Source organism: Pholis gunnellus (genome assembly GCF_910591455.1).
Source record: "Pholis gunnellus genome assembly, chromosome: 6".
In the NCBI taxonomy this organism is placed as follows: Eukaryota; Metazoa; Chordata; class Actinopteri; order Perciformes; family Pholidae; genus Pholis; species Pholis gunnellus.
The window spans coordinates 21344394-21360751 of NC_136532.1; the positions used below are offsets into that span (position 1 = coordinate 21344394).

The 16358-nt window shown below is 39.9% G+C and overlaps 1 protein-coding gene across 1 annotated transcript in view; it reads right to left on the reverse strand.

Annotated features, from left to right (window-relative positions):
- Positions 1-585: 585 nt before the first annotated feature.
- The window catches only part of naaladl1 (N-acetylated alpha-linked acidic dipeptidase like 1), a gene marked incomplete at its 5' end in the record, with an annotated part of 68630 nt that continues 52857 nt past the window's right edge, over positions 586-16358 (reverse strand). The window contains 15 exons of the mRNA XM_079161346.1: positions 586-1194; positions 2602-2694; positions 2792-2879; positions 3294-3467; positions 3699-3780; positions 5015-5108; positions 5604-5695; positions 5828-5895; positions 6140-6203; positions 6436-6521; positions 6600-6719; positions 6847-6932; positions 7232-7336; positions 7433-7526; positions 7750-7942. Coding sequence (XP_079017472.1) covers positions 1017-1194; positions 2602-2694; positions 2792-2879; positions 3294-3467; positions 3699-3780; positions 5015-5108; positions 5604-5695; positions 5828-5895; positions 6140-6203; positions 6436-6521; positions 6600-6719; positions 6847-6932; positions 7232-7336; positions 7433-7526; positions 7750-7942 — 1617 coding nt within the window. The 3' untranslated portion in view covers positions 586-1016. The remainder of the gene's footprint in view (positions 1195-2601; positions 2695-2791; positions 2880-3293; positions 3468-3698; positions 3781-5014; positions 5109-5603; positions 5696-5827; positions 5896-6139; positions 6204-6435; positions 6522-6599; positions 6720-6846; positions 6933-7231; positions 7337-7432; positions 7527-7749; positions 7943-16358) is intronic.

Consider the following 16358-nt stretch of genomic DNA (forward strand, 5'->3'; position numbering starts at 1 on the left):
TGTGAACACTTACATATAAAAGTGACAATTGCCAGATATCCTTGACAAATGTAGCAAATAAGCATTCATCCCAATATGACTAACCTTTGCAACAATCTTTATCCTTCTGTATGCTCACTATGTGCATTGGCGGATGGTCTTGATCGATTCAATTTATAAAGGATCATAAACGCAGTAAATTTGCATTGCATCATTCTGCTATAATAGCTCTGCAGTGCCTGTCTGCTTTCCTCATTCCCAGACAGTCTGATGGCTCGGGCGTACGTCTGTTTACTACTCCTGTCAGATATAATAGTTTGACACACATAGATGATGAAAATGTCTGAATAAATAGCAAGTCATCATCCGTCATTGAATGTGACTCATTCTTGCTCAAGCAAAAATGTGCTGTGTTTGATCTTTGAAATGTAAAAAAAGAAATTCTTTGTCAAGACCCTATACATGTTAATTGGGAAAAGATAGGTCTTTGCCATGAGAACAGTAAACTTTTCCAACATTACCAAAAATTGAAGTGATGGTCGTTTATTTTCTTTATGAATACATGACAAGATAAGATAATGTATTGTACTGTGTCTTTACTGAGGTGAATATTTGTGTCTCGTATGTCATTAGTGACCATTGTCTCAATTGCCTTTGCCTTTTCTTAATTATTGTTGTAATTACTGTTGTTCACACACTGTGGAAAGTATCTGCAGGAAAAACAGGTACATTAAATATGTAGTGTAAGCAAATTTGAACAGTTGGTGTACATATGAAAATGAAACTGTATTAACAGTGGTTCATCTGAAATGAAGAGCTGCAATAAGATTTAAAAAAGATTTATCATTTCAAAATATTTCAATCAAAATATTTCAATACACCATTCCTGTCACTCTTTATTGGCTCCTAAATGCCCTCACTTTATATCATCCGTAGTCCAGTCATGGCCAAGCTGATCAGTGCTCATTGGCTGCAGGTCTGCCTTTTTATTTTTTTATTATTCCCATACAAGCTCCTTCCTCCTTCCTCCTCTTCGTCTATATGACGTCAACCAGTGTGTGGGCGGCGCCCTCGATGGCCTGGCTCAGGACTGACAGGTGGTAGTGCACTTTGTCCCAGTCGCTGGTCTGTCCTGATAACTCAGCGTTGGCATAGGCGTCAGCCAGACCTGGGAAGGTTGGCTTGCCGGCACTACTTGAGGCCCAGATAACATGCCTGCGTGAATTACAGGGAAATAAAAAGTGACAAAACAATGACAGGCAACTGAACAATTGAGATGTGCTAAGTCATAATGAGGTGGTTAATCACTCTAATTATCCCGAACATGGAATGAGGAGAGGAGTGTAAGAGGAAATCACTGAGAGGAAAAAAGACAGAAAAGATTTAAAAAAAGAAACTGAGCTCTGCAAACCCTCAACGCGGCATGTGTGATAAATAAAATTAAGTTTATTGTATTGAATAAATGCTCTACAGGTGTCTTTGTAACAACACTGAGAATCAGTAATGCAAGCAGCTCTGTCAGACATTTTTTAGGCACAGCCATTTGAGCATGCGCACAACAAGGATTTAAAGCACATGCTATTTACTTGAACCCTTTTTCATTGTGTCTCCATGATCATTACTCTCTGGCTCCCCTGCCTGTCTCACCAGCTTGTTACCATAACCCTGAGCTGCCACACCAGCCACACTCTCACTCTCATCTGCCTTCCCTTCTCAGCTCAGCCCGTGGTTCCCACAAGACATCCTCCATTTACTCCACACACACTGTGTTTGGGTCCACCCTTTACTGACATTGTGGTAAAAAAGGTGAGTTGAGAAGTGTTATGGAAGATTTCTATGTTAATCGGGAGAAGAGAGTTTTGTTCACAAATCAATAATAAAGTCTTCAAAAGATTAAAAGTTGTCTTTGTCTGTTTAGTCGCTTGCAAGGGAAAAATGCACAACAGATACGTATTCAGTAGTCTGTGGTGTAAGCTTCAACAAAGTACAAAACACAACATCATTTTATACATACAGAGGTTTACGCCCTAGATGAATCATACATAGGGAGTAGATGTTTTGCACACAGGCTGTCTAATCTGCTTTTTATCTGGTTTATGCAGGTGTGCCCAACTGGGAGTCAGTTACGGTTTCAAGGTCCTTCTTAGACTGCCATACCGAGACTGGGAACAATGTGTTTCTGCTTCTCTCTCTTGTGTAGGTGCATGTGATCAGCCTTGACAAACAGGACACTTGTTTCATGAGCTGATTAACAACTTCTGCAGGGCTTGCTGTGTTTTTTAGTTTCTGTGTCTCTGTAATTTTCCATCAGTTGTACAACATCTTTCAAAACTTTCCATGATGCTGATACATATTTTACCATTACAGAAGCCCTGCAGAAGCACTTTCTGTTAACCGTTTTGAGTCAGAAGGTTTACTTAAAATGGTGCCTTTTACCAGGGTAATAAAGAATTAGTAGTCGGCCTTTACTGGGCCCTTATTCCTGCTACTGTCATGTACCTTGTGGCCATCAAGTACAGCGCACTCTGCAAACTACACAGCTTCTTTAGATTTTGCATGCAGCACCAGAAACCAACATGCCCTCCCTGGGACTTTAAGACTGACACATCATCATTATCTTACCTGTATGCATATTTATCTGGGAAGGCCAGAGGGTCCAAGAAGGCTCGGTCCAGCAGCATGAGCTGGTCGTTGATCCTCCTGACCTTCAGTGGTCTAACAGAAGAGAGACAGAGAGAAAGAGGTGGTGGCCTGGCATTCGTTTCTATGTGGACGGCAAACGAGATAATAATGTGTATGTTTGTGCTCTTACGTTTCATTTGCCAGGTCGGAACTGCGAATCACCTGGTCCAAATGAGTAGCTGCACTGCGAAAGCTGGCCACTGCGTTTTTTAGTGGTTCTGAAACAAGACACAGATCAGCTGTGCAGCCTCTAGGCAAAGACTTCATCCTCTCCAATCCTCTGTGACTGCTAGCAGGAGAAACCGATGCTGCTTCAGCTGGTTGTTCTATTCTTAAGTGCAGCCTGCAGACAGTGGTTGTAGCACTTGTGTCTTCAGGTTTTTCCTCAGACATAGACCGTTTTGGTTCATGTCAGAAACATTGTCCACCTCAGGTCCAACAATTAGAGGTAATCCAGTAAATCAAATGATTGCCAGCGACCTTGGCTCCATTAGAAATATTGGAGTCTTGTCTTCACATTTTGAAAGATGAAACCCAGATGAAATTAATATACCTGCATAGCATTTCTATTGGTGTGTGTTCTGCAATATTCCCCTGCATCACTCAAGCTTCTCTAACTGTCCTGTGCTTACCCATGGAGATATCCTTAGCTTGCAGTTGTTGCTGATATAGGGTGACTGCTGTGTTGAGGTAGTCCTCCAGAATCTCTGCGTAGTCACTGCAGTTTAATGGCAACACCAGGCTGTCAGCCAGTCGGATCAGGACGTTTCCTGCTGTCCTGGCAATGGCCTGGTGACTGACGAACCCTGAGAGGAGGAAGTGCTAGCATGTGATGTTATACAAGATAAATTGTTGGCAAATGTTTTACTGTCTTTCCTGTTGTCAAATTTGACAACATGGAAAAACTGAGTAGAAACGGTTTGGCTGAGAAATACAAGGCTTTTTGTGAAATACGCCACATTTTTTAATGATATAACATAAAATGAAGAATAATCTGTACTGAGACAGAACAAAAATGATGGGACATCACTGCTCACCAGGATCAATGAACTTTGAAGCGTAGTCAAAGGTGTCGTATGCTGTGTGGTACGCTGGGTATATCCGAGCATTAGTTTTACTCTGTATGAAGAAAAATAACCATGAATCCGGTTGCCAGGGAGGAGGATTGTGTCTTGAAACCAATGAAGAGTTCAATTAATGTCAGCATAAAGACAATAAACACGGCTTTTATTTGTGGCCACAGCATTGCACCACAGATTTAAGATATTTGTTGTGCTTGTTGCTACTGTCTTCCATAGCCTGCATATTTAGGTGGAAAAACTGTAATACAGGTTATTAGAATTGTTACCATACAAGGTGTTACATCCAGTCCTCTTGATTGGGTTCTGTTTTAATCGTTTCCACTTTTCAGTTATTATTTCTTGTCTTACTTTTGTATACTCACCTCTCATTGTTTCAGAAATCTTCCCTTCCTGCCCTTGTGTGTTTCCCAACTGTGTGATTACCACCCGATTAATTTCACCTGCCTCATTAGTTTGCCTCATTCTAGTTCCCAGTTTCTCTAGGGTTTATTTTATTTAGTTTTTGCCAACTACTTTTGATATCTTTGCCTGTTTTTTGGACAAAACACCTGTGTACCCAACCCTGCCTTAAGTTACGCGTTTGGATTCACCGCCTTGTGTCCAGAGTCTGCTTTTCAGTCCTTTGTCTGTTGGCTTCAGTCTGATACAAGGTTTCTACAACTGTAATGGTAAAAAATATATATCAGTATCATGAAATGGTTAGAAACATTAGAAGAACAGAGGTAGAGACATTTAGCTCTGTCCATACATGGGGTAAGAACAGATAGCTCTGTGTCGGCATGATTTATGATCAGATCAGGAACTGAGAGTTACTGTTTACTTTAGAGGACCGTAAAGACAGACACAGGAAGATGATCAAAGGGTCACACTGAGGGTTTGTTCCTGTCCTGGGGATGTTTGGGTTAATGTAAATGAGAATGACAATGAGATCAATGGAAAATGGGAGATCAGATCAACCAGCGTAAGACACCTTTGACCTGTCTAAAGGAGGAGACTGTTCCTGCTTTAGTATATAGTGTGTGAGGATTTGAACTGATGTTGAAGAATGCTCCCAGCAGTCTCTGTGTGAAGAGCTGTGTTGGGGGATTCTCCCTCTTGCAAGAGAATAAATGGAAAAGGACAACTTTGAATGATTTGGAGACTTGGATTATTTTGATTTGCGAATATCACTCTCTTCTCCCGATTAACATAAAAATATTCTACGACACAACTTACATACAACACTGACAAAAATGTATTACAGTAAGTCAAAGGCAGCGAGTCTTGCATACCCTGTCGTATGTGTACGAAATGTCCATGGAAGTGATTCCCAGGTAATGGACAAAGGCAGCGTAATCACTCCCTGCTCCTGACAAGTATCCCATCCTGTCAAATAAAGACAAGAAACATCTTGTAAACATCTTTCATTTTCAATGCAATGACTTGTTGAGTGTTTAAAAATAAAAAAAATAAAGAATGTGGGTTTATCTGATGAGGTGCTGCCTGTTCAGAAATAACAGACAGGAATATTGTATCCCATGCATTCTGTTGTTGCTGAGAATGCATGCTCCTTTTCAGCTGCGAACAATTAGATCCACACATACACAATTATGCAGTCACACTATGCCTTTGTTGGCCAATCAGGAGCCTAGTTACCTCTGATTAGGCTCTCTACTGAAGAGACAGTCAAGGTGGGTTCACGTTTCTCAATCACTCTGATCCAGGATTTTAACAGTTAACCAGCTAACCTTGTTGTTTCAAATGTCCAATCACAAGTCAAAACCTATCCACTAAAGATTATGGATAAAGCTGCTTGGACTAGATCAACAACAGGCGAAATGCACTGGGTGGGAAAATTAGAGAGGTGTAACTGTTCATTACTTGGGAATGGGTCCATGGGCCGAGCTTGTCCTGTTGGCATATCGAATCCAGTTGTTGTACACAGATGTGGAGTCCAGTCCAGGTGCATCGACCTAGGGAACAAACACACTTTCATGTGACAGGTTCCTGGTGTGTGCACAATTGTTTTGTCTTCATTTTCAAGTTAAAATGCTAGAGATAAACTAACTAACATATACATTTTTTGTTTTGTTTAAAGTGCTCACCTGTTTTGTGGCTTTGAAGATGACGTTCTGTAGTGATGGCATCCCAGAAGCCCTGAGAGTGGCGTTGGCTGCGGAGTGGAAGATTTTGAAAATAATACATGTCTGTCAAATAGATAGCGTCAAGAACATTCCTACAAACATCTGAAGGCTGAAAAATCATTCATCAATCAAGCAAAATTGTAAATATGCAAATTTTTCGGAGGACATTTTTATATAATGGCTGCATCTGTCCAGTTGTAACCAAATACTAAGACTATAACAAGGCATTAGATATATTTACTCCTAACAGGTAGTTGAGCAGGGGGTTCTTACCAAAAACAGCTATATCCACATTGATGTATGCAACAGTTCGCTCACTGAGCTTGGTGAAGTATTGCTGGAGAAAAGACAAGATCACGGTCATATTTGTCACGAGCAATGCTTAAAAGCAAATCCAAACAATGGAATAATGGTACATTTTGTGTTACAGTTGAACAAAGTAAAGAGTAAACAACCCAGTTTTCTAACGTTAGCCACATTAGCTACCGGTCATACCAGGCCAAGAGAGGTTGTATCAGCAAAACTATTGGTTCATGAACATATTCCTTGGTGGATTAATGACAAATTACCTCAGTGTATTCTGCAGACCCAATAAGGCCAAACTCCTCCGCTCCCCAGCTTCCAAAGATAATGGACCTGCGAGGCCTCCATTTGCCTAAAATCAAGAGAGATTCCAATTTGATCCAGCACTATAACACTATAACAATTCGCCTTTTATTCAGACTGCCCTCACCCTGCTTCACCATCCTGCCCAGCACTCTGGTCAATTCCAGCATGACCGACGTCCCACTGCTCGGGTCGATGGCACCGTGAACCCAACTGTCCCTGTGGTTCCCATAGATCACATACCTATCTGTGGACACAGACACACACACACACACACACACACACACACACACACACACACACACACAGCAGAAAAATTACAAGCTGCAAATACGTAGATCATATAAAATGGTTATTTTGGTCACAAGTCTCACCTGGCTCGACACTCCCTCTGATAACTCCCATCACATTGGAGGAGTTCTTCACCTCTGCATAGTTGAAGATGTCCAGTTTCACATCACTGGAAAAGAGGTTCAAATTTAGAAGTATCAGCAACAAGGAATGAAGTCCCACTGCAACACTGCTGCTTCATCTCCAACAGGAGATTCTATTTTGAAAAAAAACTGATTTTACTCTCTACTCTGGAAGCTGAACAAGTCTAGTATGTCATTGAAAATGATAAATGTGTCAACCTTAGCTTTAACAGATATAATATGTAGATGATGTTATTTTATCATTTAAACAGGTTCATTGCTTAATACTTATCCTAGATCAACATTAAATGTAACTAATTTCTGAATTTGTCTGGCAGCTGGCTACCTGTTGTCGAAAGCAGATGTTGGTTTGAACCCCGGACCGCCAAAGTTGTAGGTACAGTTGAATGCACCCTGCCATGGAGCTGGAGCTGCTGTTCCACCTAGCTCACTGAAAGGACCAATGGAAAAACAAGTCAGAATGAGTTCATAACCAACCCATTTAGGAATGTATTAATCCCACAAGCAGATTTGTCTCATCACAAACCAGATTAGCCTGTAAGCATCGTCAAATCCGATTGGTTGAATTGGAATGGGAGGGATCCCTGTGATGTTCTCGACTGGAATTCTGTAGGTTTCCTCTGCAAAATAATTTATAATTCTTTTCAGAATTTATAGAAAACTTCAATATTAAAATAAAAAGAATATAAATGACCAGATTGTATCTTTGTATGGATCTTGGAAGCTGTTGTAAAAGTCCTTGCCTGGATTGTACTAGAGTCGAAGTGCAGCAGTAGTAGAATAAACACACAATAAAAAAGAAAAGCACCATTGGGCACCATTTTTACACAAGTCAATGGTTACCTTTGGCAGCCAGGTAGGGTGTGAGCATGTCTCCATAGTGAGTGTTAAAAGATCCTCTCTCCACACCAGAAGGCGGCATGTACCAGGAGTGAGGATAGGTCTCATTGGTGTCTGACATGAGACCATCGTTGATGTCCAAAGGGTCTGTGTAGACAAGCACACCAATGACTCCGTAGGGTGCTGCATTGATGGCCTGCACGAGACACATATGGCATTTTATTAACAACTCAATTTTATGAACATGATTCATTGATTTTACACCTTTCAATAAGCTTATTTTAACAGCCATTTCACCTGGAAGCATTGCAGTGCTATAATTACCCAACCTTATTTTTATGCTTACCATTTATGGATATTTGTTTTTTTGTGTTCAGAGTTGACTCATCTGGGCCTTTTCTGGCAAAAAAAAAAACCAAACCTGTAGCTGATAGGAAGTGGTTGAAACCGTGGCGTAACATACATAGTGTCGATTGCTGATTTGTGCACTAATGCACTTTACAGTCTGAAAGGAGGAGGTTCTCTTTGACCAGCGGATCTGTATTCAGCAGAGCCAGTCTGGACCAAGAGGACCCAGATTCTTGTGAGGGTGTTTTAGACTTTAATTACTCTTTGGCTGATAGTAATTTGGTACAATTACTATCATTTTGCATGCATGAGCATTTCTTCACAGTGTCTTTGATAGTTTTACCTACCTGTGTAAAGTTCCTCCATCTCTGCTAGTTCTGTTTTTTCTAATTTTAAATGATTGTCTTTATAAGAAACTCGAAAAGACATCAGTTGGTGCAAAGAGAAAAACGACTAATTTTCCGGTGAAATTAAACAAGACATTAAACATTAAAAAGCGGAACGAAAAAAAAAAATAACTTGCTTCTACAGTCGGAACTTAACAGTGTGACATCCAGCGGAAGTAAATAACACAGCCGCTCACGCACGTGTGGAGTTTGATTCAAAACGCTATGTAGTCATTGCGGAGGTAATTATTCCATTTGAGAACAAACAACAATGTCGTCAGTTGAGTATTTGAGAGAGTTTGTCAACGAGCGACTATCTGCTGCTGCTGAAGAAATATTTGGAGTTTTTGAAAAAACTATCTTCGAGTACAAGGAAGAGATCGACCGTCAGAGCAAACTGTTGGATATCGTTTGGAAACCTGTAATAAAGTTACACAGGATAGGCGAGTACAACTTCATCATTTTAATACCACTAAACAGAGGAATGCCACTGAATCCAAATTGTTTAAATGTGTACTGGTATTCATCGATGCTGCATTCACGTGGATTCAGTCAGATGGTAGACAGCAAATCAGATCTTTCTGTCATGATGGAATAAGATATTTGATACAACTATTTTGTGACTACTGTTCTATTTAATTATTCACAGACTGTAGCGTTATATAGCTAAAAAATGTGCTTTCTCTTAATAATCTTTTGCAAACTTAGGCAACTATCTCCAGTGTGAGGGAGCTACGTAACATTCGGTTGCAAATTCTATTGCATCCAAAACAGATGCCGGTATTCTCCTCCGGCTTCACCTCATTTTACCGTCCTGTCCTCGTCCACTGTCATGATATCCTCTGCTGTATGCCTGGTTTCATTTTCTTCTTCACCATCACTGTAGTATCCTATTTATGTTGCTCTCTGTCCCTCCAGAGCTCCCACAGCAACATGTCTGTCAGGAGGAGGGGGTTCTCTCTGACCAGCAGCTCTGTATTCAGGAGAGGAACTCCAGTCTGGACCAAGAGGACCCAGATCCTCCACAGATCAAAGAGGAACAGGAGAAACTCTGCACCAGTCAGGAGGGAGAGCAGCTTGAACTGAAGCAGGAGACTGAGACCTTCATGTTGACTCCTATTTATGAGGAAAGTAACCACACTGAACCAGAACCAACAAGAGACCACCAGCTCCTCTCCAACAACTCTCATGTAGCTGAGAGCCAAGATCAGAAAGGAAGCGAGCATGAAGACTCAGAGTCAACTCGCGATTCAGAGCCAGAACCAAAGAAAAGACATCACGAAAACAGAAGTCACTGTATCGATATTAACAACTTGTCAAAGACTTGCAGTGATCCTCAAACAGATAAATCACTTCTCCAATGTGACACGTGTGGAGAAGCTTTCAAGTTCAGGTCACATTTTGACAAACACCTGAGAACCCACTCAGATGAGAAGTCACATTCTTGCAGCTTCTGTGAGAAAAGATTCAGTAAGATATCCTCATTGAAGGCTCATATAAAAATCCACACAAGTGGGAAGCAGCATTCTTGCAAAACATGTGGAAAAGATTTTCAACGTAGTGGTCACCTGAAGGTCCACATGAGAACACACACAGGTGAGAAGCCGTTTTCTTGCAAAACATGTGGAAAAGATTTTGGATATAGCAGTGAGTTGATTGTCCACATGAGAACACACACAGGTGGGAAAACGTTTTCTTGCCAAACATGTGGAAAAGATTTTGGATATAGTAGTCACTTGATGGTCCACATGAGAACACACACAGGTGAGAAGCCGTATTCTTGCCAAACATGTGGAAAAGATTTTCGATCTCGTAATCACTTGATGGTCCACATGAGAACACACACAGGTGAGAAGCCGTATTCTTGCAAAACATGTGGACAAGAGTTCAGACACAGAGGTGCCATGTTGGTTCACATGAGAACACACACGGGTGAGAAGCCATATTCTTGCAAAACGTGTGGAAAAGATTTTGGACGTAGTAGTAGCTTGATGGTCCACATGAGAATCCACACAGGTGAGAAGCCATATTCTTGCAAAACATGTGGAAAAGACTTTCGACAAAGTAATGACTTGATGGTCCACATGAGAACACACACAGGTGAGAAGCCATATTCTTGCAAAACATGTGGAAAAGATTTTCGAGGTAGTAGTCACTTGATGGTCCACATGAGAACACACACAGGTGAGAAGCCGTATTCTTGCAAAACATGTGGAAAAGAGTTCAGACACAGAAGTGCTGTGTTGGTTCACATGAGAAGAGCCCACACTGAGGAGGAGCCGTAACTCTGCAAGAGCTGCAGGAAGACATACTGTGATTGGCATCAATTGTCAAGGCATAAAAGCTTGCAGACAAGTAGCCTTGTATTTGCAAAATACATGGAAGACAGTTCAGTTCTGTTGTTCGTAGTTCCTGCAAATATTTTACCAATTTGATTTTTCTTTTGTTTTTAGAATGTATTTACTTCAGTAATCTGAGTAGATTGTGAACAGTGATGTTTAGGCTGAGAGCCTCTCTGTTTTGGTGAGTCAGTCATTTTGTCATCAGTACAATAGACAACTTTTCTTTTTTGTCTACATTTCATTTATTTTAATGTATTTTGTAATCTCATCAACTTGATGAAATAGTTTTGGATTTTAGAGGTGGCACACAAACACAAATTGTAGATGGTGTGCTACATGGTGCTGTGAAAGAATCAGCCTCAGCAATAGTAAGGAAAAGTGAATGAACAGTAAGGATCAGGGCTCAAAGGGAAGTGAGCAACAAAATGCTCTTTTTTTATCACATGTATGTATTATAACAATGAAGCGTTGGGAGGTGATGATGTAAGAATACCAGATTCACACTGAGGTCTAAAGCTTTACTATATTCTGTTCATCAAGGCTGCAGATGTGTCTCACTGACCTCAAGAGTAAAAGTAGTCCTAGTGAAGAATAGTTATTCTACGAGTGAGTTATACCATGTGAGAGGTGTTTCAATGTTTCATCTCACTGGCTGTAGATCGTTAATTAATGATTAATACCGTAGCTGATGGATACTGATGGTTTGATCAGTGGAGCTGCCTCATGTTGAACAAGCTGTGGTGGAATATAACTACATTTACCTAAATACTGTATTGATGTACAACATTTTGTCCTCAGATGGCTAAGATTTCTTGGAAATTACACATGAAATATTGAATATTAAAAAATAAAAATCAATTTGAAAGTATTTGTAATTTGATTCTGCCTACTTTCATTTTATGTTACATATACTTTACAGGCAAATATTGTACTTTTTAGTCCACTACATTTATTTGACAGCTATAGCTATTTGCTGATTAAGATTTTTATAAACAAAAATGTATCGTGTATTAAATATAATCTCTTGTTCAATGATGTGTCAGTGTGAACCTAGTAAAAATGAAATAGCTCCACCATAGCTATCTGCAAGAACAATATAACACTTATATATAAAAGATATTTGAATAACACTTCCACTCAATCATCAAACCAGTTAATGTTCCTGCATCCCTTGTATCTATAGGCACATAGCTTTGACTTTTCTCTTATGGTGGATGGTGAGAATTACAGGCTTTCACGTGTTTCTCACGTTTTCCTTTTTCAACAACACAGGGCTGGTGGGTAGGATATAATAAATATGGTGTTTCAAACTCCCGTACAGTAGGCGGCGGTATGCACCTGCTATCAGTTTGATATCCACTATTCAAACTATTCAAACCGAGAGAAGAAGGAGCACAACATTAAAAAAGCGGAACGAAGAAAAGCAACTCGCTTCCACAGTCGGAACTTCACAGTGTGACATCCAGCGGAAGTAAACAACACAGCCGCTTGCAGCGTTAGCTTCCCGGTGAACGATATAGTAGTCGTTGCGGAGATAATTATTCCGTTTGAGAGTAAACAACAATGTCGTCAGTTGAGTATTTGAGAGAGTTTGTCAACGAGCGACTATCTGCTGCTGCTGAAGAAATATTTGGAGTTTTTGAAAAAACTATCTTCGAGTACAAGGAAGAGATCGACCGTCAGCGCAAACTGTTGGATATCGTTTGGAAACCTGTAATAAAGTTACACAGGATAGGCGAGTACAACTTCATGATTGTTGGAATGCTGATTCAGCAATCCAAGTATTGTTCTTCGAATCTTTATTGTTGGAATGCTGTTAAGCATTGAACTCATGAACTCCAACCAACTGCTCCATTAGACTCCATGTTAAATCTGACCACTAATGTCTTAAAGAAAGCAGACAGTACCAGTTATGTATATTGGAGCTGGAGCTCACATTTTTAACACCACAAACATAAAAAGAACTTTACCGCGTTTGCCAAAGTCTTATCTCTCTCACGGTATCCATATTTTATATATTAGTCTCATGGTTTTGGTATAAAGGGCAGATGTTTGACAGGTAGTTCTGTTGAAAATCACTGTTCACTCTAATCTCTCACACAGGTGCTCCAATCACCAACCAGTGACACACATGCACCCACACACAGGTGTTTATATGAGCTCATTAGAGACGTTGATAAACACACAGAGGCACTGAGACACACACTCCTCTCCCTCTATCTCTGTGTCTATCTCTCATTCAGGTCTTAGAGATCTTTAGACACACACACACAGCATATTAAAATAAAAGCCCTACAGAATGAATTCGAACTGACATGTTTGTGATGAAGCCTGTCATTTAATAACCTCTGTTTATGTGTGTCATACATTCTGATTTTGTCTCCTCTTCTCCTTTCTCCCCCACCCAGCCCCACCCTTTCAAAATAAAAGCCCCATGGATTAACTATTTAAACATTAAGCTCAAAATTAGTCTTTTTTTTGTTGAAATAATGAATGCTCTTACTAATACTGCGACAACTACTACTGCTAATATTTCTAGTATTACTACTACTACTTCTATTACAACTTTTGCTGTTGCTACTATTACTACTACTGCTACTGCTATTACTGTTACCATCAATATTATTACTACCACTACTGCTATCATTACTTATACTACAAATTCTACTACTACTACTGCTATTCATGCTACTACCAGTACTAATACTACTACAGCTATTAGTACAACTGCTACTAGTACTACTACTACTGCTATTACTGCTACTTCAAATACTGCCATTACTATTACTACTACTACGTCTTCCACTACTACTACTGTTGTATTAAATACTACGACCACTACTACAGCCATTACTACGACCACTGATACTTCTACTAATACTTCTACTACAACTTCTACTGCTATTACAAATATAACTACTGCTACTACTAGTACTTATTCTACTACTACAAATATCACTACTGCTGACATTTTTTTAAGCTACACAAACCGTTCAAATGTCAAAATGTTCAGCTCTTTCAGGAGAGGGGTGAAATGAATTTTCATATGTTTAATCTTTAAACTTTTTGAATTATTAAGCTTTTAGCAATTTTTTTTTTAATGGAATCTATGGAGAAAATCTTCAAATCCTGTTAAAACGTCTTGAACTTTCAAAGCCTTCTTTTTCCTCATACTTTCAACTACAGACACCATAGTTAGACATTTCAACTAGAAGGGTTTTCAGCAGTGCAGTTTAAATGCTTTCGGGCTTCAACATTTTTCAGACAGGTAGTCTCCCATTTCTTAATTTTCAGCAATCTTTTACAATTCATTTCAGCTTTCAGCATTCCAACGCATTTTCAGCAGGAAATGCATTTTCTAGTTTTAATACCACTAAACAGAGGAATTCCACTTAATCTAAATTGTTTAAATGTGTACTGGTATTAATCAAGAGCAGAGGGCCATCAGATCAACTTGTGACCACATTGCGCGTTTAACATGGAGCACTCTGCCGTGTACTTCAGAGCACTTTAGATTACAGCTGGTTTCTGAAACAAGTGGGCGCCTTTTTGAAATCTGACAATTCAAAACGTCTTTGTACCTCTGCAAATTAACAAGGCAGATGTTTGTGATGTTGCCATGAGGTGAAAATACACAATGTGGACATAACGCATCAGAGAAAACAAGAAAAGCAAAGCCATAAAATTAAGAATTTAACCAGCCAAGAACACAGAGATGTCAAACAGTTGAGTTCATTTGAGTTTAATGAATAAAAGACATAATCACATGTAATTTGACTCGCATAGCATCACAATATGTAATATACGATGGGACTATTTGTGTCCAGCTTAATATTGACTAGGTTGAATGGTCGTCCTTAAAACTGTATATTATGTGGCACTGTTTGCATTTTCTTCTTCACCATCAGAGTCGTATCCTATTTATTTTGCTCTCTGTCCCTCCAGAGCTCCCACATCAACATGTCTGTAAGGAGGAGGAGCTTCTCTCCTACCAGCAGCTCTGTATTCAGGAGAGGAACTCCAGTCTGGACCAAGAGGACCCAGATCCTCCACAGATCAAAGAGGAACAGGAGGAACCCTGCACCAGTCAGGAGGGAGAGCAGCTTGAAGTGAAGCAGGAGACTGAGACCTTCATGTTGACTCCTTCTTATGAGGAAAGTAACCACACTGAACCAGAACCAACAAGGGACCACCAGCTCCTCTCCAACAACTCTCATGTAGCTGAGAGCCAAGATCAGAAAGGAAGCGAGCATGAAGACTCAGAGTCAACTAGCGATTCAGAGCCAGAACCAAAGAAAAGACATTACGAAAACAGAAGTCACTGTAACGATATTAACAATTTGTCAAAGACTTACAGTGATCCTCAAACAGGTAAATCACTTTTCCAATGTGACACGTGTGGAGAAGCTTTCAAGTTCAGGTCGCATTTCAACAAACACCTGAGAACCCACTCAGATGAGAAGTCACATTCTTGCAGCTTCTGCGAGAAAAGTTTCAGTAAGATATCCTCATTGAAGACTCATGTAAAAATCCACACAAGTGGGAAGCCGCATTCTTGCAAAACATGTGGAAAAGATTTTGGACGTAGTGGTCACCTGATGGTCCACATGAGAACACACACAGGTGAGAAGCCGTATTCTTGCAAAACATGTGGAAAAGATTTTGGACAAAGTAGTGTCTTGATTTCCCACATGAGAACACACACAGGTGAGAAGCCGTATTCTTGCCAAACATGTGGAAAAGATTTTGGACGTAGAAATCACCTGATTGTCCACATGAGAACACACACAGATGAGAAGCCGTATTCTTGCAAAACATGTGGACAAGAGTTCAGACTCAGAGGTGCCATGTTGGTTCACATGAGAAGAGCCCACACTGAGGAGGAGCCGTAACTCTGCAAGAGCTGCAGGAAGACATACTGTGATTGGCATCAATTGTCAAGGCATAAAAGATTGCATACAGACAAGTAGCCTTGTATTTGCAAAATACATGGGAGACAATTCAGTTCTTGTGTTCATAGTTCCTGCAAATGTTTTACCAATTAGATTTTTCTTTTGTTTATAGAATGTATTTACTTCAGTAATCTGAGTAGATTGTGAACAGTGATGTTTAGGCTGAGAGCCTCTCTGTATTGTTGAGTCAGTCATTTTGTCATCAGTACAATAGACAACTTTTCTTTTTTCTCTACATTTCATTTATTTTAATGTATTTTGTAATCTCATCAACTTGATGAAATAGTTTTGGATTTTAGAGGTGGCACACAAACACAAATTGTAGATGGTGTGCTACATGGTGCTGTGAAAGAATCAGCCTCAGCAATAGTAAGGAAAAGTGAATGAACAGTAAGGATCAGGGCTCAAAGGGAAGTGAGCAACAAAATGCTCTTTTTTGATCTCATGTATGTATTCTAACAATAAAGCGTTGGGAGGTGATGATGTAAGAATACCAGATTCACACTGAGGTCTAAAGCTTTACCTATATTCTGTTCATCAAGGCTGCAGATGTGTCTCACTGAGCTCAAGAGTAAAAGTAGTCC